Source organism: Lampetra fluviatilis, chromosome 10, assembly GCF_964198595.1.
Source record: "Lampetra fluviatilis chromosome 10, kcLamFluv1.1, whole genome shotgun sequence".
In the NCBI taxonomy this organism is placed as follows: Eukaryota; Metazoa; Chordata; class Hyperoartia; order Petromyzontiformes; family Petromyzontidae; genus Lampetra; species Lampetra fluviatilis.
In genome coordinates, this window is record NC_136284.1 from 14,492,936 (window position 1) to 14,517,206 (window position 24,271).

Consider the following 24,271-nt stretch of genomic DNA (forward strand, 5'->3'; position numbering starts at 1 on the left):
CTTAAAACATTCCCGCGGAGGGAGCTGGTAGGAACGTTGGGTTTCTCGGTCAATGGCCAGGGTCAACGGTGGCGTGGTGTATTCCGCAAATATGCCCGACTGAGGGCGGGCACAAGCCGGCGTGAGTAGGTTAAACGTTGAGTTTTAAGGGTACCACGGGGTGACCAGCCCCTCCCCACCCACCCCACCGCCCACCTAGCCCCTCCCCCACCTCTCCCATGCACGACGGACACAATAACCCCCTGTGGGATGGTGTAACCAGGAGGTTCCAACCAGTACAAGTATTGTATTTGGAATCTTCACTCCATTTGCAGTCAATCCCCAGAAACGTCACATCTGTGGGACCAGCCTCTTCCTTCGAACCCCAATGGATTTCCCACAAAGCGGTACACACTACCCTTTAAGAAAATATGGGCAGTTGACCACGACGGTGTTATGCCACAACACCCCTTAATATTTTCACACGTTTCAAACCTAGAATTGTATCATATCTTAATCTAAGTCCTAATAATAAAGATAACCGGATTAAACAAATGACACAAAAAACATACTTTCAACATTTATCCTCAAATGATTGTCAATAATCACGTGTGAAAAAGTAGGTGAACCTTTACTCGGTAACTAGCAACACCCTTGAGCAGCAATGACTGCAACTAAGCGCTTCCTGTAACCGGTGGTCAGTCGTTCACATCGGATTTTAGGAATTTTGGCCCAAACCTCCTTACCGAACTCTGACATTTGAGGGTTGCCTTGCATTGACAGCCTGCTTCAGGTCCTACCACATGTCGATGGGCTTTAGGTCCAGACTTGAACTAGGATATTGTAAAACCCAGAATTTCTTCTTTTGCAGCCATTCTTTCGTACATCTGCTTGTACGTTTAGGAACAGTCTTGCTGCAAGACCCACTTTCGGCTTCTGCCCACGGATGGCCTGACATTCTCTTCCAGAATCTTCAGATACAATGCAGAAGTCATGGTTGTGTCAATGGTGGCAGGCCATCCAGGTCCTGAGGCAGCAAAGCAGCCCCAAACCATCACATTCACTGTACTACGCCTGACAGTTGGGATGAGGTTCTTCTGCTATAAAGCGTTTGGGATTAAAACAATACCTTTTCACGTGAGATACCGTTTCCAACACCTCATTTTCATGTATAAGCTAGTGGAGGTTTTAGACAATTAGTGACAAAAAAGTAAGTTTAAACAAGAACTTGGTTTTATAAAAGATAATGGTTAAATTTGGATGCTTGGTTTAATGAATCAAACAGTGCAGCTGTGGCATGTAACTGGCACTGGCCAGGGTGTACATTCAAACTCACCAGGTACACGCACAAATCAACAGAATGCCAGCCTAATGTGGGGGGACATCACAAGCTGTAAGGTGCAGTAGGTGTCCACGTTGCCTTTATTATTCCACACTGGCCATTCAAATGGATAAACCTGAGGCACATCACAAGAGGTTTAAGCATGCCGCTATAAAGTACAGAATAATTTGGTAACAAAATGCTTATCAATGGTATTTTATTTAAAAAGTGTTTCAGTCTGCTGGTATTATTCTGCTGAGTTGCAAAGCAATTGTTGGGCCAGACCAAATTTGTTTTTGAATGATTTATGAGCAGTGTTCCCTTTTATTGTTATAGCAATCAGTTTTCTCAAAATAAGTTAGAAGTTTTACATTGATGTAATTTAACTTAACAGTTATCAGACTGAACTATAAGGTATATGGAAATACTACCTACATTGTTGCAAATTCAAAGTTTCTTTTAATTATCCACAGGTCAGAAGCTGGTCACAAAAGCAAACACGATGTCTCAATACTAAAATTACTTATTCAGCATTTAAATAACAACCCTTGCCTGCAAATGAATTTTAAAATCAAACACTGAGCTTGTTTGTAAAACATAGTACACCTTGCGGATTACAAAGAAAAGTGTGCTTGACCAAATAAAAATGCTGCAATGAAAGTATTACTCGTCCCCTTCTGCAACAAATGAAACCAGGCATTTGATGGCTCAATAAGCTGAACGAGTCTTTACAGGAAGGTCATTTTAAAAACGATGCTGGATGTGGCGGTGAGGTTTCCAGAACTTAAGGAAGAGATGGAGATAGGGCATTTAGAACTATGCAAGACATGAACATGTTTAATTGTTGAAACAAGTAGGCTGTGGGCATTACAATGTTGTCCCCCATATGGTCCACAGATACACAAACCTTTTTGGAAGTATCTCACACGGCTCCCCCCCCCCCCCCCATTGATATGATTTTGTTCACTTTCATCACAATGGCTGATCTGAGCTAAACAAGGAAACAGCATCTGACACGTTATCATTTAACATGTGCATTACAAATGCTCTTAAGTATAACCGAATGTAAATTGCTCTGATGATGACAAGTTAAAATATGACATGCTACCCAGGAAACCACAAATGCCTAGGTAAGCATTTTGTAGGATAAGTCACTGAATTAACCTTATAGAAAGAAAACACAAGTTGATGCAAAACTCTTAAAACTTAATTCTTGAGATAGGGTAAAACTACATTCCGTTTTTAGCATGTATAACGTTGCATAAGAGTACACGCTTGTGTTTAAAATCAGGAAAAAAATTGGACTGAAAAGAAATGAAAGAACAAAAAAAACTAATTTGGTCTGGCCGCATTTGTTTACGGTCATAAAAAAACATTTTTTTTTTCCCGGACTTCAAAAATACAAAGTTGAACGTAGTCCAAATCCGACCATTGAACACAGTGAGGCAAGAGGTTCATTTTACTCTGCTTCTGCGACCTCCTGCTCATCTGCAGCATCTGCCACACCTTTGGCAGCCTGAGGTGAGAACAAAGGGAGAGAAAGAGAAGTGCATCACACGAGGCAGTTCATGGACTTGCACTCCTTGAAACCATCAAACCCAGCAGGCAAATTAACGAAGACTTTGTCTTGCAAAAGGAAGTCCCGTCAACTTACCTGGTATGGTCAGCTGATGAAGTTTCTATTGTTAATTTAGTTACATTTTTATGGAAGTGTATTGTAGTAACACTTCCTTAAACGGAAAAGTATAAAACGTGTGATGTTTCACGCAATGGCTCTTCTCACTGACAATGGGCTCTGAAAAGAAGGCTCATTCGCCCAACACATGGCCCGTTGTATATTTTGTCTTTTAAGGCCAGTGCTGTAAATTGTTTGTGCACTACTGCCCACGGTACTATCATGTCATTTGTAGTTACTTTGGTCATTACTTTCAAGTCTGATTTTAAACCTATTTTAATTAACAAAAGTATTTTTCGGGTGCGTCACTAATTGCATGACCCAAAATTGGCAAATTTAGCAAAATCAGCTTCACGATTTGCAGGATTAAGAATGTACAATACACATTTCCTGCACTCGAGGGTGGCCCTCTTATGCATGCTTTTCAGCAGTGGGGAGAGGGCAAAAGCACACAAATTAAAGTTTGGAAAGACATGAGAGGGACTTCAAATTCAATAAATGTCTTTATACAACTGGTCTTGTATTTAGGACCTGTTGTTTAAAAAAAAGGAATCCTTAAATGGCCAGCTTTTGGGCTACTTCCAAACACAAGTGACAAAGAAACTTGGCCAACAATTCTCCAAGCAGCACTGAATTGAGATCCTTAAAGCAGCTTTTCCAAAAAGGATTAAAATTCTCAAGTTTCATTTTAGGAAACGTTGCTCAGTTTTTGTCGCAATGCTTTCCTGTTGTGCACGTGAAGCCTTGGCATGACATCTGCCCTTGTGGCACGAAGCAACAAAAGACACCGTGTGTTGCTGGATATACAAAACACTAGCTCACACATGGTGTGGGAGTGAGGCGATCGTAGCAAATATGCACAAAGTGCTGTAGGAAGGTTTACATGCAATTAACTTAACTTGCACAATAACATATGTGAACAATGGGAATATGATCGAAACCAAGATTGAGATAAAGCAGGCAGCGGCATGACCAGCAATCATTGTTACGGGCCTTGCCAATGTGCATTGGTTTTACGAGCCTGGTTTCTTCATTCCTATATTAGCGGTGTGAACATGGTGTTGAATTCCAAAAGCTATCCCATGAAATGCATCTGTGGCTGACAACACACACAAAAGGTATTATCCACATGGCCGGCCTGCTCTAGACCAATTTCTCGACCACATCAATTCCATACACCCAGCCATCAGATTCACCATGGAAGTCGAAAATGATGGCAAGCAACCCTTTTTGGATGTCCTAATCAAAAGGAGACCTGATGGTTCAATGAGCCACTCTGTCTACAGGAAAGCCACCCACACGAATGCTTATCTAAAACCGGATTCCCACCACCATCCATCCCAGAAGAATTCCCTCATCAAGACTCTATATCATAGAGCCCAATGCATCTCCGACCATGAACACATTTCCAGTGAACTCAAACACGTACGCCAAGCTCTTAAAGCTAATGGTTACTCCGACTACACAATCCGCAAAGCCATCACTCCAACCATCAAGAAAGATCCTGTTGAGGAGCCTTTCAAGACCATCACCTTACCCTACATTGCTGGGGTCACAAAAAAGATCTCCAAAATCCTGATTAAACACAAGATCCAGGTCCGATTCAACACAGTACATAAAATCCGTGATCTGGTACCGTCTGTAAAAGATGTGATTCCAGACATACAGTACCCTGGCGTCTACAAACTAAGTTGCCTCTGTGGTAGCAGTTACATTGGGGAAACCAAACGACACGTCTCAGACCGCATTCGTGAACATAAAGCTGATCTAAAACACGGTAGGACAAACACCTCAGCCGTGGCAGACCACTGTTACAACTCAGTGGGCTCACATGACATTGACTTCTCCAAGACGGAGGTTCTCTGCAAGCCATCTGGCTATCATGAGAGATTCGTTCATGAGGCGATCCACATATACAAACACAGAGACAATTTTAACCGAGAAGATGGATTCAGGCTTAGCAATCATTGGAAGGACGTAATAAACCATTTCGATACACATTAGGGTGAGTTGAATAATACATAGTGTTATATTAAAATGTATAAAGTATAGGGTGGTTTACAGCAATACAGTATATAATTTAATGTTGGGTTTATCTATGGCAGTATATAGTACTGTATATGCTAAGAGAATAAAGTTTAGATGGAAGTATATTATATACTTCTTACGACGTAGAATTGTAATTTATTATTTGTTGTTAGTAACTCAGCTTATTGTAGAGTATAGTAAGTATCAGTTTATATTTTAGTTTTTTATGTAGTTTTCACTTTGGTTTTCTACGTGGTTGTTTGGCAAATGCAGCTACATATCACTAACATTCCTTTCCTTTATTAACGCTGTTCCTTGCGCCCCCCCGTGGTGCTGTTGATCCTGCATAATGCATGGGCATAATGGGACTTTGAAACCCCTCCGCCCACCTCCTATGCATTGCCCATTGGTATGCTAAATTCCTCTTCATATGCACATTCTTTTGTTAAGGCGCTCCTCCTCGCTACACCTATATAAGCTCCTAGCTTGATAATGTTCTCATTCTTCGCCTGAGGACGGCTGCTTGCGTTGTGGCCGAAACGTCGTGAGAATTGTTTTATTATGTTTTATTTTTATTATTTTATTACTTCCCTTCTGCGTGACTTTACCGAAAGAACCAGGAGGATGAATCCCTGCAGTCACGAAAGCTTTAAATCGAAATTTAAATCGAAATTTACCTTCTTTTTCTTCTTCTTTTGGGCCTTTCTGCTGGCGGAACTCTGCAGCAGCGCCTGCAATGCAACATTCAAGAAGATGAGTTTTGTACACTTTGCCATTGTATCAATCCGTTTTGTTAAATTATATATTTTTTTACTAGGGGAGGGTCAGTTAAATACCAGAATGTACAAACCAATTAATGCTAAAATATATGAATCGCACAGAAGTCTCTAGGCAATAACTAAGATAGCCAACTAAGGTAGTCTTACAAATTATCAGAAACACATTAAGCTGATGAGACTACAACATTGGTCTAATTTCCCAAGGGAGTTAATATTATAAAAGAGGGAAAGTCACCACAATAATGAGATGGGCGTAATTAGTCACCGAGAAACTAACGAAGTGTTTCCCCATTAACAGTGAACTTGTACTGCCCACACACCGAGGCTCAAATGTCAGTGTTACATGCATCTACACAGAAATACATGAAAATCGCATGGACCATATGGCTCAAATGCCCACTGGGTTGTGGTCCAAAACCAGTGGCTAAAATTCCAAATTCCCATGGCAGAAGTAAATAGAGGGGATGACACAATAATTATTTGTCAAAAATTGGTAATTTTATCAGCGATGGCTGGAGGGGCAGAATGGCCCCATCATATACATTTTCAATCATCAATGAGTTTCACTTTCCACATTGCCCCTAATAAACATATAGGTGACAAAGATAGGTATTGACTTAAAGCTTTCGTGAACGCAGGAATTCATATTCTTTGGGTCTTTCGGCAAAGCCACGTAAAGAGAAAAATAATAAAATAGGCTATATTTGTTTCACCTGATGATTGCTTTGTGTTCCAATCGAAGCGTCGTGATATTTTAATTTTTTATAATTTTTCTATCTACGTGGCTTTGCCGAAAGACCCAAAGAATAAGATAGGCATTATATGTTATATTAAAGGAGAAACATGGTTACATTTTCAAAAGCAAATTTATATTGTGCAATTATCTAATTGGTGCATGTCTTGCAATAATTGTCAATCTTCATGTAATGTGTCTATTAGGGCATATTTTTGTTTTATAAGTAATGATTTTCTAAGTAAAATAAGCTTGACACATTCTGTAAAAACAATGCTGCTGATATTAGTCTCCCAGCCAGGAGATACTCGGAGAACAGCACCTGACTGGAGCAGCATGTTGTTAAGTTCAAGGCCTGCTTTGGGGACAACTTTGACCATCATCCCCGTGAGCTACATAAAATTGGTTCTACGTCGTAAGGTGTTCACAATTACGAGAATTTAAATTGACCAAGACCGCTCAAAAAAACCCTTTATCCAGAAGTCAAGTCACTGCCACACCTTGAGTTCAGGGTCCTGCACCTCCAGCTCCGACTTGTACAGCTCAGGGTTGTGCAGGTTGGCAGTGATCCTCAGCGGCCCATTGGGCATGAGCAGCACAGTAAACTTGAACTGGGCCACAAACTCCGCTGTAGGAGGAAGGGAAAGAGTGAGTTAACAGATTCAAGTGCAAGAGGTCCAAGGCACACGTGAGCATCACGATACACAGAGCAATAATATACAGCATGTTGGACAAAGTTACTCAAATGGGCAGATCGATCTGTGTGTGGCACAAAACTGAGATAGCACAAGTGATACACGATTCCAGTAATTAAGGGTAAGGCTGCACTGAACAGCACTTTAGACAATAGAATATTTGCCTCTGAAATTTCAACTCCTAGTTCCAGAATGGAATGCTGCGGGTCACAGCTTTCCCTTCACAGTTTAACGTGAAGACTTCCAAAATGAACCGCACATGATGACATTGCCAGTCATGTGGATCTCGCATTGTCAACGGAGGTGAAGGTGTCGTCGATGTGCCTGTGACAGTAGTATGCACCCGCATCGCAGGGTGGCGAGTTAAAATTCTATTTTTTCATTAACAGCTTCACACTCCGTCTATCATAAACAGCGCAGGTAAATATTTCCAAAAGCATGGCTATGCTTTAGCTTCATGTAATACAACAGGTGAATCTTTGTTGTTCATCTTAACCCCTTCCCATATCAAGACAACTGCAAGTTTCAGGGTGGGTCCCGTTCAACACTGAATTTCAGAACGCGCAAGCAGTCGGCGTCAATATTATTTACAAGCATAGCACCACTGTTTTTAAAGACACTGTACTCACCGCAGAGAACTGTAGCGACACGACCGCACTATGATAGCTGGTGCCAAACTGTGCCACGCGCCCTCCCACATGGCCTTGTGGGAGCCTCAGTAGCAATAAAGCTACGTCATCGAAACGGAACCGGAAGAAAAGCTGACGATGTACTCACACGTACGTCATCGGAATGGGAAAGGCTTAGCAGGGGAAAGTACTCACATTCCTTCTCGTAGAGCACGGGGAAAGGCTGCAGCAGCTCATGCTTCACGCACTCCACCACCCCCATGCGTGCCTTCTTCTCGTCCTCAAATGCCCTGTAAGCGTGTGCGCACACATCACAAGGTATAAGTGATCACTGTTAAAGTAAACAAATTATTTGGCGATGCTGCTTTGGCACAATATTAACTCGTGTTTCGAGTAGGACATTACAGCAGTTTGTAATTAACTATTTTATAACATCCTGCATTAGCGGTGGGAAACTTCATGCGGAATGAAGGGGCCCACCGTGAAACAGTAGGTAAGAATCGGAATATTTATTTATACTGGAATCCGATGAGTTATAAAGCTCTTTTTCACATATGTCGAGTCAGAGTACAAAGAGCAGACTAACACTAAAAACAATTAAGCAAGCGGCCACTATTTTATATACACCTCGTCTGTGTGACCCAGGTTAACTCAGGTTTGGAACTTTTGTCAACTGGAAAACACTTTGTAAATGACAGTCAAGCAAATCTTTATGGCACTCCAGTGACGTCAGTTTAATCCGTTGCTGAACTGACATTACTACAGTGGTATTAAGGAGTGCCTAAACAAATGTTAACGTCTTCTTTTACAATTCTAACATTCTCTTTTACATTGTCAAAGCTCCGCTCGTCTTTTTAATTAACAGAGCTTCCCTTTAATCACAATCGATCAGACACCACGGCTCCAGCACGAGGTCGAATGCAAGCAAGAGCCACCGCAAGCCCACCGCCCGTACTGATGCACACGGGGTTACCGTAGCGTGAAGGGCATGACGTCGAAGCGGGTGGAGATTTCGCTGAGGAAGGCGCGCGAGGCCTTCATCTTCAGGATGTAGTGCTTGTCGGGGTTCCTCTTGAACACAGTCGTACGCTGGCCAGTCTCACGGGCCTGTGGTGGAACACGCCGCCAATGAAGCATTCAAAAAGCACACCTTGTCGAGTGCAAGACGTGGGACGCAAACCAATGCCGACAAAAGTGCTATTCTACGCTTTCTTGCAAGGCTGCGTCATTCATTCTATGATTTTATTGACATTTATTTTGCCAGTATACATTGTTAAACCCCCTGTGCCTGTTTAAGCTGGGTATTTTGATACATTGCCTCAAAGAACCCTAGAATGAAATTTTCTAAGGATCTTGAAAAATAAAATCTTAGGCATTTTTTTAAAGCTAAATTGTATTTTCTGGCAACCATTAATTTGGGGCCTGTTTACCTTATTCCACATGGCTATGCTATGTACACAGCGAATGTTGGTTATGATCGATGAGCAACCGATGACATTGACCATAGCAAATGTGATGCAATATTTATGAACAAGCCATCCGAGTGCACTCATCTTTAAGCTGGTTTGGATTATTGCTGCAATGACATCTACACCAAATGTTGTGGTTGTAATATGGCCAGAGTTGGTAGTGCAATGCTCCTTGGTGCCTGAAAGCACCTGTCCTGAAGTGTTGCTAAAATGGATTGAAATTTCAACAGATAGATTTATTTTAGCCAAACCATCTTAATGGGCTGTTATGTAATTGTCCAGTAATATGCCAAGATTCCAAAATATGTAAACCTTATTTCAAGTTTTTTTACTTTTATCTTATCTATACAATATGAACTTAAAATATACATTCCATTTGATATGGAAATTAGAAATCATGTCCATTTTGGAAAATTAAAATAAACATTGGAAAAATGTCATTAAAATATATCAGTGATGTAACACTTAAGACTTTTGTATACAAATGTATTACATTTTCAGTAATGTAAACCAATAAAGAGACAGTTAAAAGAATACACGTTTGAAGTAACAATATTATGTTGATGGCATGATTACGAGGTAATCTGAAGTATTTTGTTCACAATCATCATGATTTCGCAATGAAAGCAGTCGATCGGTTATAGGTTGCTTTTTGCATTTTAGTGTTCATAAATGCCATAATCTTAAATTAACAATCTTTGATGGCTGTCAGCCATTCATTTCTAACGTTTGAAATTCCAATTGAAAGACTATTTTTTATAAACAAGCGACTGGCCAATTTTATACTGTATTTTGTTTCGGTGTGCATGTATGTGTAATTTGAATTTGAGTATAAAATACGTTTGTGACAAACGGACCTTTATATGCATTATGGTAGCAAGCAACATAACATTACCTTGAGATATATGGGGTCGATATGTGACTGAGCTAGTTCAGGCTCTACAGATTTCTCTATGACCTAGAGGTCTTACCTTGCCTTCCCCAGTGCTGATCAGGACATCCACAGCATAGACCTCGTGTACTTCAAAGCTAGCCTTTTCATGATCCTTCCTGCAGACGTGAGACGTTTAACAAGTCACAACAATAATTAGGGAATCATGCAGACTTTTTTATGCAAAAGTGTTAATGTCTCCTGGCCGATCCACTGTTGACGTCCCACAAAGGTAAACACATTTTACTGAAGAATAATGTGGGAGCCTCGGTACAGAGTTAAATTCATGACATACACAAACATCATCAGAAAGGGTTAATATCGCCGTGGTGGTCAGTATTCTGACAGAACCAGTGGACTTCCTACAAAGTGGTCCCGATTTTGATAACCCTCCCAGAATATGATTGGCCAAATCCTCATTTAAACATCTTGGGACTGCAGTTCTAAGGCTGCTCACTTTTGCTGGTCAGTGGGGTTCTGGATGACTGTCTTCTCCCCATCGATCACATGCTGCTTCAGCTGGTGGGACAGCATGCCTGCAAAGAATCACACCAAGCAACGTAAATAAAACCCTAAAGTGACATTTCACTGAAATATGCGTGAAAATACATTTTCCACAAACAAAAATGGCATTTTCTAAATTCAGCTCTTGGCTTGATAGCCAAATTGATCAATTCAAAAATGGCACCGTACATTGCGGGAGTAACTGGTAAACTAGCCAGATGTTTGGAAAAACAAAACATCCGAGTCAGATTTGGCATGGTACATAAAATACAGAATCTAATATCTGGTACAAAATATGTATTACCGAAGCTATCAACAGAAGGTGTGTACAGGATCAACTGCACGTGTGGTAAATGTTATGTTGGGCAAACAGGACGAATGATCAGCCCGAGACTAAGAAAACATCAGAGAAATATTAAATTCTCCCAAATACAACTGTCAGCAGTAGCAGAACACGCGTGCCAACAAAGACAGTCAATTGATTTTGTTGAAGTTTTGTGAAAAATTAGCTACTACTGGCCATGACTAATTAGAGAATGTATCGAAATTGAAAGGAATCAAAATAACTTTAACCGTTCGGATAGGTACCGTCTTAGTGCTGCGTGGAAGCAAATCATAAAATAATACATTATTTAAATGCATGCCTACAAAGGGCAGCAAACTTCAATAGTGATTACCGTTGGTTGGGCTATTTTGATAAACACAATAGACAGGAAGGACACGTTCAAAGGGCTCGCATATTGCACTTGCACAATGTACGTGACACCATTTGAATAAACAGCCATGACAGGAGTAGCATTATATGTGAGTGAGAAGTCAATGTCCATCTAACCTAAGCAGCAGAGCTGGTGAAGCAATGCAGCAATACTCCACATGTGGGCACACATCACCATGTCTGAAATGAGTCTCACCTTCAATGGGGGTGCATTTAAATTCAGTTGCCATTTTATTCCACATCTGAGTCACCTGCGTGTTCTGAAATTCAAAACAACGTGGAATTGTGACATCTGTGAAGCAGTTTTGAAAACCCGATGAGCATGAGGCTTTTAAGATGACAAAATAATACAAAACTAATTTAAGTACACAAGCATTGTGTATACACTTACTCATGAAAAAAAGCATCCACATCAACATAAACAGACACGGATACCTTTAACATGCTGTACACTATAGAAGTATTAACTATAAATGCCCATCATTAACACAATAACAATACATTTTATCTTTGGCATGTGTAGCGATGCAAGGGAAATTTAATCATCTATTTTGAATATTTGCAAAAAATGGCCAACGCTGTTGCTTGGGATATACTGGTGCAGTTTAATGTTAATCCTGGATTCACATAACCGTTCCAGTCCGATAACTGGGCAATTGCTGTCACACAAAGCTGTTTTGCTCACCACAAGTGTAAATTAGTCACTCTGTGAAGCGTCATATAGTTAGAGCGTGATTTAGATCGCTTTGCTGAAAGACTAATCAGTAATAATGACATTGCTGTCATAGCTTGGTGCACTATCCCGCTTCCAAGCATTAATCACAAAAAGATGAACTTGTGTCATTGCCTTTTGCTTCTTCCAGGAAGGCCAAAATACACTGGGTACCAAGAATAAATGCCGCTTTGAATGGTGAAATTTCACAAATTATTATTTAACTATGGAATAACTGATTTCTATACAACGTAAAACGGCCCAACCGAGATTCCCTGGCTTTGGATCAGGTACCTCTGTCCCAGCCTTGACGAGCCGCAATGCCGCCTCCGAACACAGGAACGCCGCCTTGACCACGTCCGCTTTCCTGTCCGAGGCTGGATTTTCCTGTTCCCGACAGTAAAATGCATTTTCAGCACATTTAGCAAGTCACGGTGCCTCTCTCCAAACTCAACGAGCATTCGGTGGGGTGGTGCTCATCCCCATTTGAGTTCTCAGTCAGTGGTTGAAATGCCTTATTCACCTCGTAAGGAACCACCTCTTACAAAAGATAACCCTCGACTTGCCTTCCCACAAATTGGTCCTCATTTTGGTGACCGTAGAGGCGTGATGATTATTCCTAATAAAACGTTTATTATCATTATGTGACTAAGTATAACTTTACTACATTGTTCTGTAGAAGTTCTCAAAAGAATCACGAGAGTAAATGATTGCTTTGCAAAAATACGTGTGGTTTTAATGTGGATCTCTTTATTTATATTAATTAAAGATGTAAATTAACTACATTGAAAGAAAACTTTATAACTACATTATACCTTTTTAAAAGCATGCCCTATTTCTTGGCTACATTACCGGGCAAATTTGAGAACGGCTAGGGCTCTTGTATTTATATTAACCAGGAATTGAATTTTTTGGCCACGTTACCTTGGAAACGCCAAGGATGAAAGTATGCGCAGCCGTGGCGACAAACCCATCCACATGAACTCCCAGGTCACTGAAATAAAACGAAGCACATTACCAAATTAAAGAAAGCATGGTTTACATGAAATGTTTATATATCCTAAACACAAAATGTTGTTGCTATTAAATGTGTATTTTATTTCATGGGACGTTAACAGTAAACATTTTATGTGTTCCATTATTAAATGAAATGTTGAAAAAAAATGATTTCGTTTGTTCTTGGTGCATGTACATGGCATAGAATAAGAACATTTTTTGCAATATAATTTTTTTTAACTTGGGAAGGAAACGTGTTACATTTAATCGATTTTCTGAAATATTTTAGCCAGATAAACACATTAACACCTAGATATTCTGTTGCAAAGGTAGGCCCTGAAGGCACAGCAAAGATTAAGCAACCATAACTATAGTAATACAGTTATAACATAAACCCCATAATTTAAAACCTTTAAAACATACTTAATACAATACTAATGTGGCTGGGTGGGAATCGTGGTTTTAGGAAGTACCTACGTGACTTTGCCGATAGAACCAAAGAGTATGGAAACCATAAAAAAATTCTTACACAATTAATGCATCGTGAGTTTCGTAAAACATTTAATTTATATTTGATACATCATGTAAAATGGTTGTATAAGATGACTAAAGTTAGAAAAATTATTTAAGTTTACATCTGCATTGGAAGCTTATCTGAGCAGGCTGTCTGTCTCAATACAACTCCCTGGTTGAACACGGACATTAAAACTCTTTAAAGATTACGACAAACCACATTACACATCCTCACATTGCTATGTTAAGCTCACAACTTGATTAACATCGCAACTCTTTATTTCCTGCTCTTTGAAGGGCTCTTGGGCACAACACCAAAATTACGATTACATGCACGAAGCACTTTGCTCGAGATAACGCCTATTATGCAGCGTACATTTTGACCAGATCCCCATTCTGCATGGTGCAGTCGGGATCGCTCTTGAGTGGAGAGAAGTGGCAGGTGCAGTTGTTCACAGAGATGCAGGTCGGGAAGGCAATGCCTAAACAACAAAGTTCATGTTCCATTAGGCTCATGCACGACTCAAACCACATTTGCAAAATTATCTGCCGACAGGTAAACCCTACACGGCAGCAGTGCCGAGCGGTGCGTGCAAAGGTGAATTACTGCTATGGTTATAGTCAATCGCATGTGGCACGGTGAGGAAAGAGAAATCAAGTTTCAAATTTGTTACATCGGCTAATGCATCGATCTTAAACAAATAAAGTTGAATGCTCTCAAAAGTTGTAATGATGTTATCTATGGAAACGGTGCATTATTTAAACACGTTAATGCTTCATCACCCACCTGTCAAAACTATTGGTGAGAAATCACGCAACCCTGTTTTTATTAATTTGTAGGCATTAAAGCATTGAGTGAGAGTGCAATTAAAAATATTGAACTGCAAAAGAAACGTGCTCACACAGACATGTGAAATACAATATTAAAACCCAGTGACACCACATTGATTTGCACATCTTTACCTCCAAAGGCCTACCCCGTTCATAAAAAAATAACAAGGTAGGAATTTTCAAAAGATTCGTGTTATAATGGTTCTGCAAAGTTATGGTGGGTTTTAATGCCATGTACCATACATGTTAGCACGGTTGAGAGTTAAGTTATACGTGCACCACCTATTTCCTGAAAAATGCTGAACACTTCCATACGACTGGAAGAAGTTAAGAGTCATCCCGAAAAGATCATGACATAAATGATCATGGTAATTATTTTAACTACAATCACAGAGTAATGTAGACTGCAAGCAAAAACAAAATCAGGCTGGTTCATGTTTGCTCTGTTCACTTAACTTTAATCTACAAGGTTAAGAATAATGAAAACCCCACTATAATTAAAGCAGCTTTCATTTTCCTAAAAGTATTAAGTAACCTAAATCACCTGACATTAGTGCTATATAACAAGTTAAATATCTACAAAGAAAATCCCGTCTATTCCAAACACATGTAGCTCTTTCAAATAACACTAAGGTGGATATATTGCAAACCAATGAAATAGTATCAATAAACTGCAAGCTGTACTGTAAAGGATTGCAAAGTTTAAGCCCCAGAATTAAAGGAAACTCTTCTTACACCTCAGTATCCCCCCCGAAATAAAATCACATTTAAGCCAACTTATATATTTTAAAAAAGCTATTTTTTTAATAGCAAAGTCACCAGAAGATATCATAGTTGACATTTTTGTTTGCATAATTTGACTGAGAAAAACTTTATCATGTGGCAGAAAAAAATGGCATGTCAGTATGCGCATGGGTCAGATGAGGTCTCGTGAAAGTGTTTCTAGCTCCTAAACAGTTTGTCTTCCTAGAGCCAAATGCCTTTACAATTGCATAGACATTGTTGAAATAATTGAGAATAGACTCAAAAAAATGCAGGCATTAAAAACCACCATACTGGGTAAGGAACACAAGGAGTGCATATGGTCGAGAGTTGAATGTATTTGAATGGCGTGTTCCATGTGCATACCTTTCTTTATTTCTTTTTCCTTCTTAAACACTTTATTCGTCTCTTCCACAATCAGGTTGTCTCCCTTTTCGCACAAACTCCTCACCGACTCCCCACCCTTGGCAGCATCCACCAGCTGCTTCATGATTTCTGAAAAAAGCAAAGAGATAGCACAATGCCACACACCGAAGAGGAAGTATTGTCAATAAGCACTACAAAATGCTTATATATATTTATTTTAATAACCAATATGATGACTCAGCCAATTATCCCACCTTGGTGAATAAAACTACACCAAATTGTCAAAAGTGAACAATGGGGCTCCCAGAATAGAAAAGTGCAATTTCTCCCATCAATTTGAGTGTTCACTGAATATCTGTCAAAAAACTCAACATGAAAACTACATTGTCGTTGATATATTTTTTAGTGATGTGTTAATGCTGACCTGACCATCAAAACTCACCACCACCACAAAATGGTTTGTTGGGTGGCAGCCCAGGAATTGAGCCACACTTCAAGTGCTATGGTTCCATGGCTCTTGACTTACTTAGCCATTAGATCCACCCAACCACATTTATCCATTAGTTTAATAACCATATAAAATAAATTATAAACACACTGTTTTGATGGCCATTTCCTCCCTATATCCAACTACAACATAATGTTGGAAAAAATACGTTCAGCAGTAATGCCAGTGACTCAAAACTTCATCAGGCCATTATAGTAATTTTGGGACCTTGTGACAAAGCATCAATTTGACCAGACTACTGAATATTTTGTTGCATAAATTGCACACTTTATGACCTGTACGATAGTTTATCTCATCACTCGAGAAGATCATTATAGAAACATGGCATTCTGTATTAAATCCAATAAAAATTTGCATTGACAATTGAATACCAAAGGCAATGAACGATGTTGAAATGAATGTTGTTTAATGGTGGTCCAATTGGAATTTGGAGCATGACATGCACATATCCATGGCAAATTAGGTCATGAATTATTTAATGTACACTTTGCAGCAGTTGGAATTGAGCTTTATCAGTCCCACACAGATATTACCCATCAGCAGTGGGAATAGATCCATCAACTGTACTTTCAGTTGAGACCACAACATATGCAAATCACCTGCATCAATGTAGACAGCTGCACATGTATTCATGTGGGCTCAATTACGTGAATGTGGCTTTCCTTCTGAGAACTTCTCACACTCACAATGTTAAAAAGGAATATATACACATGTTGCCAATTATTCAAAAGAGGTGCACAGTTGGGTATAACACATTTGAGTTCCTCCAAAGTCGACACACATTCCTTGTTCATGAAATTGATAATTGACCAGTAGTGAGTTCAACCGAGTCGCAGACGTACTCTTTGGAGGCAACACATTTATTAACACCAACACCAAAGGGTAACTGCCCCTTAACAAGATAACAACCTATGGTGGTGAACCACCAGGCTAACTAGACTAATTACACCGGGAGTAGCTACAATGGACCGGACCACAGCTCGGGTCCAGGTCCACATGTTGGAGAGTCTAGGACTTAAAACCTAGATATCTTCTGGATGAATAACTGCCACCGGTCCTTCTCGGGGACCCGGCTTCTATCCTCTGCAGGGTGGTTGGCTCCGCCCTTGGCCACGACCACCTTCGAGAATCCTCGAGCACCCCAAGCCCCCACCTGGGGGACTCTGTCTATACTTTACCGGTCACGTGTCCTTCAGGGTCAACCAGAGCGCACGCCGGGCCTCTCTAGGGTCGGCATTACAGTGACATCCACGATGTCACTACACATGCATTATAAGTTTAGTCTCAGCAGAATTAAATTAGTTCACATAGCTATGAGTACCGGTACATTTGTAGTTTTCACAGCAATAATCTAACGTAAAAAGTTTACGTAATTTTGCGTTTGGAAAAACAGACTATTCAATTATAGGATAAGTGAGCAAAGCTTAAAGCCCACTTTGTAATAATCTAGTACAGTAGCAGCATCACAGGGTGTAATGATATGGCATACTGGGCTGCTATCAGCTTTCATTCCTATTGTGGGATAGTACTGATTCCTTTGGATATTGACTCAAGTGGCGTGTAGCCATATTTACACCTAAAAGCATAACCTCACCCAGTCAAACTTGAGTTTCTAGTATATAGACACACATGCAATGTAAAATCGTGTGATATTCTGGGTTTCAGTAGTGCCTCCAGCTGACATAACAGCTAATAAGTATACGAATTAAGAAAAAAATACAGCCATGTCATATTATTTCAATAGATGCAATTAAAGTAATATTGTACACGCGATCTAACCCAAAAACCTTTATTATGAATATTGGTCGCGAAAGCCCGTGCGTTAAATTGTACACAACTTTAACAGCAACAAATATGAAAGTTTTTTTGGGGTTAGGTGGAGTAAAATAATGTCAAACCCTACACGTAAGTTAATAAACATCGCATCGCACGTTTTTTTTGTCACCGTTGATGATCTTGTCAGCAGGATCATCAACAGTAACGCCTTGCACTCAAAAAAACTCATTAACTTAAAAGTGTCAAGATTGCTGGCTCGCTCTTCAGAAAACAGGCCTCTGAGCTACATTGCAAGAACGAAGATAGTCTACACGGTATTTTCTATCGGAGAAATGTCACTGCGAGCCATGGGTAAATTAACACCTGTCCATTATCCGGCCGATTATAATCTGCGACTGCACACCACAGGGCACAGCCCCAACTTTCAAGGTCAACATGTGACGCACAACCTACATAGCCATACTGCATCGAGTACTACAGAAGAAACTCAATTACTTAAAACCAGGTGAGAGGTGGATGAGCGATGAAATAAATGATCTTGCTCTGGCTACTACTAAACCCAATTGGCACACACCCTAAGATTGGACTCAGAACCTGACGCTGGACTACACCCCCCATCGTCCGATAATTTGGGCAAGGGATTTAAAGAACAATATGTACAAGCATCTACTGTAGAACTCATAACGACCACGATCCATCATCATTCGCTGGAGGCAACCATCGTCAACGACCGAATTTCTGAAACCTCCGAGACGTGGAGCGAATAATACTCGGTACGACTCTAAAACATTCGTAGTTGCAAAAATCGTAAATTTGCAACACAATTGTAGTCGCGCAAACAATTGTTGCTACTTGGTAATGGCGTGTCTGTAACCAGAAGTTCTAAGGGCTGAACATGGTTTAACAGAAGCAGTATTTCAATTGTTAGAGGTTAAACACGTGTAGTGGTTTCTCAGTGGGATCGTAATGGTTAAAGGAGCAGTGTTGAGTGGCGAAAGGATACAGTCCGTGTTCAAATGTGCACCGACAATAATTGTATGCGGGGACAGTACAGTATCCCAATTGTTAATAAGTAAAAACATATTAGTGGACGATTAAAATATATACCCGTGATGACTCAACTGAGGATATACTCAATTGGGACCACAAATATCAATTATTGACCCCTACTGCAGACTACGCAATTACCCGAGTCATTGTTGCAAATGAGAACTACCCTGGTATCTGGAGTTCTCATTTGCTTCAACACAATTACATTGCGAACTAGAATTTCAAAAGCGCAGTGTCTCTCGGTAAAGATACAATAAATACAATTAAGACGCAGTGGCTTGTTGTGGCAAAATTACTGAATGGTTAAATAGAGGTGTTGATTGGTTATTAAATACAGTAGTAGCGGCGACTGTCAGGGAGTACGCATGAAGTTGAATTTCAATGGCAGAGGGAGGCTGTAATCGGCATGGGGAGTGTTTCAGTGGCTAAACAAAAGGGCTTAGCGAATCGGATGCCAAGTAAATGGAACAGTGAATGTAAATGGTTAAAAACAACCGACTCGATGCCGAAGCGTCTGTGTGCATGGGGAGGAAGCGGGAGTGACTACTCTATGGTTAAATAAAGGACCCTGAGGGGCGAATCCGCGCTGCCTTAACGAGACACGCGGCCTAGCAGCAGCAATGAGCCAGGGCCACGTTTATTTAGCCAAACTGCAGCTATCCCATATTGTTTTTAAACCACTCAACCTCGTTCACCAGCGCTGCAATCACTCTTCATTCTCTGCTCGCGACCACAACCAACGTCGCTGATACCGACACGACCGCGGCAAAGCGAAACCTCTCGCTCGCCTATCGACTGCAGACCGCGTGTGCGGCCTTCGCAATCACCACCACCAGGCCCCCACCGCCAGCCCGCCCGCCCGCACGACGCGGGCGAGCGAGCGCCACCACCGCCGCCGCCGCCGTCACCCATCGCTCAACTGTTCACGATGTCCCCTGCCATCTTGTACTTGGTGACCACGAGGTCCTCGGCGATCGTCTGCTCCTGCCCATCGTCGTCCGCCATGGTCGCAGTCTCGCCACTGCCACTACTGCTGCTGCCACCACCACCACCAACCACCAACAACAACCACGTGCTCGTCCCACAGTGCCTTGCGCGTGCGCGCCCCTGCCGGAAGTGCCCCAGCCCCGTTTCTTTTCGCGCCAAAATGCTGTCGCCCCGCCTCCGCCCATCACCCCCCCCCCCACAAGCCGGAAGTTGCATAAATTATGTTAATGAGCGGGGTCCGTGCCACACGATCTCAGTGGTCGTCCATCAAAACACAGTCTTTCACGAAATGTTTGTGAGTTAATTTGAACTCCATTCAAATATCCAGGCTTCATCGGGGTTTGATCTCGCATCGTTTAGGGTGAAGCGCATGGGTCCAACACCACTGATGAGTTATCACGAGCACTGTTCACTCCCCTATTAAGTCCCGCACAGCGACCTACAACATCTATTTGTTTTATTCATGGGGACTCCCGTTTCACTTGCCCTATTTTGTATTGCAAGTGGCAATAAAACACACCTTGCATCCCATTTCATTTCAGCCAATCTCGTGCACTTTAAACCGATAAAAGCGAGGTCTCGATTTAGTTTTTTTAGCATTTGTGATTGTCGCCTTTGTTGGATAGATTTCAGTTGGTCATTAAAAAAACCATCCGTCTTGCACTTCAAATCGACGTGCAGTTTTGCTTCTGCAATAATATAGAGTACAGCATCGTATTCACAAGGGGACGTCTTGGTCTGTGTGGCCCAGCCCGGCCACAGCATGGCCCTGCAGTGCTGATCCGCGTTCTTGCAGTCTGGTCCTCAATATGCCCCGCAGCCTGCACCTGCCCTGCACTTACAGGATCAGAATATTCCGGACAAATCCGATGAGCTAATGAAGCTCTTTCTCACATGTCCAGCCAGTATATCACAGATGCGCACATTAACATGACAGCCAGCGGTGTAGTGTGCTTGGCATGGGCCCTGTTGCAAGATGCAATTGAGCCTCCACTAATTCCATCCTGGACCCCTCTTCGTATCCCGCGTGCCCTCGTGCACGGCCTTGCACACGACATCGAAGACACAGAGAAATCCTCACTTGGAATAGGAATGCAATATTTTGGGCCATTGCTGTTTCGTTGTACAGCCTGTCAAGATGTTAATAAATTGCAATTTCACTCGGAAGGCCAATGGACCAAGCCAACCTGCTTTAGTTATTCACTGGCAAGTGATGCTTGAATGAATAACGAGTAATTTACAAACGTGCGGGCAGATGTGTACTCAACCAGCCGGTCTTGTGTTTTTTTTGTTGTTGCAGACAACGCTGAAAAACAAATTATCAAGTCGTGTTATGAGCAGCCAGGTTGAAAACAGTCTTCGCGACAAGCAAAATAAAGCAGTGGCCACGTGTTGTGATGGAAATGTTCGTAATAAAGTCACACTGCTATTGAAATTTCTGGCTGAGTGCAGTTGTGCAACTATCCAAATAGAATGTGCGTGTTTTTTTTAAACGAGTTTATGTTCACTGGATGCAGTCTTGTTGCAGCTGTTTCACACATCACTGTCGCTACGAATGAGATCAGTGTGCTGACTCTCAAGCAATGTGGCTTGTGCCACAGCTGACAGAGCAAACGCAAGGAGTTGAAAGACAGTACATACAACATGTTTGATCCACACAAGAAAGTAGCAACAACATTAAACTGGTCTTCCTATATCTGTCCCTCCACATACCAAAAACAAAAGACATTTACACATCTCATCTGCCACAAGGCTTTCTGGAAGTAATATGTTTCGGTTGCAAAGAAAATGGTTCGTTGGCAGACAATACAGTGGAGTTCAAAGCTTGGCGTCTTGAGCCATGGATGTGTTTACCAGTGAGCTGCAAGGAGCAAAATCCAGTTCGAAATTATGTTGAAGCAATATCGACTAATTAACTTGTAATCTAATACATGCTCTTGTCAGTGGATTAAATACAGACGAGAATAATTACATCTTAGGGCACAAATAATTTGCCCAAGTCGTGCTGGAAGAGCTACCATAATTATTTCCTTGGGGATGTAATTTTTGTGCAAAAAGGAATACAGTGGAGGCCTGAAATTGAATTTGAAGAATGATTCAGTTCTGGACATTGGAACTTGGAAATGAAATGCAAGGGTTGCATTGGCCTCCCATGTGTTCGTTTCCCTCTAGCAAAGCGGACATAGAACCAAAACGTGTGTATGTGAGTTTAAAGAGTGCCTATTAGGATATAATTTGGTAATTGGAATGAAGAAGAAAATCACACCTTTCATCATGCACCATCATCATCCCCATTAGCAACCCGCTGGAATATATAGGTGTTGGAGTTACATAAGTGAGAAAGTGGCTAGGTGATGGCTCTCTAAGTGGGATAATACCCTGATCAGAGTGCCATGTCAACAATGAGCCATCACCATTAGCCACTGGATTCAAAACCCAGGTCAGCCATCCACGTTTTTGAACCGGGATTAAAAGTTTAGTGCTTTGTTATGGTCTGATACGTGGAAAAAATAATATCTAGAAATCTAGGATATGCATTTCGTATCTCCAACATTAAAAACAAAAATGTATTGTGCCTTAGGGATAAATACCATTTTGTGAATAATATCTTTTCCATCCATGACTCACAGATGATGTTCTTTAAGTGTAATAGGTGCTCACTAACAGCACTTTTCCCGACGGCCTATGTAGGCTACGGCGGGATACTTCGTCTTTGTACATGCCTGTGTATTGCCAGCAGGAAATGCTCGTCACTCTACATTGTCGGGCAGTAGCTGAAACACACGGGTAACAGATTGCTTGTGAGACCACGACGGGGGTCAGAGGAACAAGTCAACGTCTGCCTGCTCAAACGAACAATGGATGGTGCTCATATCCATTGGCAGCCTTGAGACAGTGGTGGAAATTTTTACATTCCTCTGGTGGAGGCCATTTGCTCCTATATGATGGCTGTTGGTGACTCCACAAAATGTGGTGCTCATTACTGACATGGAGATAATGGGCTGTCAGCGACAGACTGGGATTACAACCTACAACCTCAATTGCTTTAAGCTTTTTAAAGTTTTTACATAAGTGTTTTTCAAGGCTCATATTGTTCCTACAATGTAAAATTTTGGATCAGTGAAAACCCACACAATATGCTAGAATATGCAATTTGTGCTATGATGTTTACAAACAGAGTAAAAAGTTTGGCATGATATTTTAATTCGGACTGGGCCCCTGTTAATCAACCTACACTGGCTTGCGTGGTGAAATATGGTAAAATAACTCTCATGACTGACACAGCATGTGGAAGCCTTCGACCAGCAGTGGATCGATAAAAAGCTATACATTATTACTGTTTTTATGCACATACAGTACATGACTTTACAGTCATCAATATAGCTATTGTTTCATGTTCATGTGAGCTTTGTGCTGAACTCAACATCATAACAATCCACATCAGAGTGTAATTGAATAGAGCCCATATGGATGATTAGGACTCAGCACGGTTTGTACGCAAGCAGTGTAACACTTAGGCTCCTGCATGTACGCATAGACGTTCAATACTCTCTTGTCTGTGCTGGCTGAAACAAGTGTAGTAGTCACTTCAGAGACACTAATAGTAGGAGGCACACACGTTTATTTTACACTTCCACAGTACAGCGGATAACTACAATCGGGTCAGGACAGCCGGCACACTGCCTGACCCACAGCGCCGAGGAGGTGAGACGGGGACGAAGACTTGCATAGATGACGGGTTCCATTCCAAACGACAGCCCTGACCCAGCACCGGGGCCTCCCTTTATCCTCCCCAGCGAGACCTGGTTCCGCCCTCGGCCACACCCCCTTCTGGACACTACCAGAAGGTTCTGGGCTCAGCCCCACGTGTCCCCTCTGTCACCTTTGCCCTACATCCCTTACCCCAGCCTATCACGTGCGCTGCTGGGAGACCGGCTGCTGTCTCCTCAGAACCCCCCTCTCTGCCAGCAACCGGCGCTACGTGCTCCAGTGGCACACTTCCCCTGCCCTGCTGGTAGACCGGGCTACTACCCCCACAATCCCTCCCTCTTCCAGTAACCGGCCCTACGTGCCCGAGTAACCCATTCTATGTCACTACACAATTTTGGAGCATGGATAACAAGCGAGTGCTTTATGCACAGTTGGGACTGAGAGGCCTCAACGTGATGCTTGTTATGTACAGGTTTGTAGTTTGAAATTAAAAATGGAACCTACCGGGAAATAGTCATCCAGCGTTGTGTGCATGCCGATACCAAGGTCCACTGGCATACTAAGACAAATGTGCAGTGACCAAACTCAACATACCCTCTAC

At 41.6% G+C, this 24,271-nt stretch overlaps 1 protein-coding gene across 1 annotated transcript; it reads right to left on the minus strand.

Moving 5' to 3' along the window:
• Nucleotides 1-1,367: 1,367 nt before the first annotated feature.
• PA2G4 (proliferation-associated 2G4) lies at nucleotides 1,368-20,071 on the minus strand. The gene is made up of 13 exons (XM_078860617.1): nucleotides 19,893-20,071; nucleotides 15,639-15,767; nucleotides 14,056-14,161; nucleotides 13,095-13,164; nucleotides 12,465-12,557; nucleotides 11,655-11,718; nucleotides 10,697-10,775; nucleotides 10,280-10,358; nucleotides 8,813-8,946; nucleotides 8,035-8,129; nucleotides 7,016-7,143; nucleotides 5,681-5,734; nucleotides 1,368-2,816 (listed from the first exon to the last, which is right to left on the minus strand). The coding sequence occupies exons 1-13, from the start codon at nucleotides 19,975-19,977 to the stop codon at nucleotides 2,760-2,762; spliced, it is 1,173 nt and encodes a 390-aa protein (XP_078716743.1). The 5' UTR covers nucleotides 19,978-20,071; the 3' UTR covers nucleotides 1,368-2,759.
• Between the last annotated feature and the right edge of the window lie 4,200 nt (nucleotides 20,072-24,271).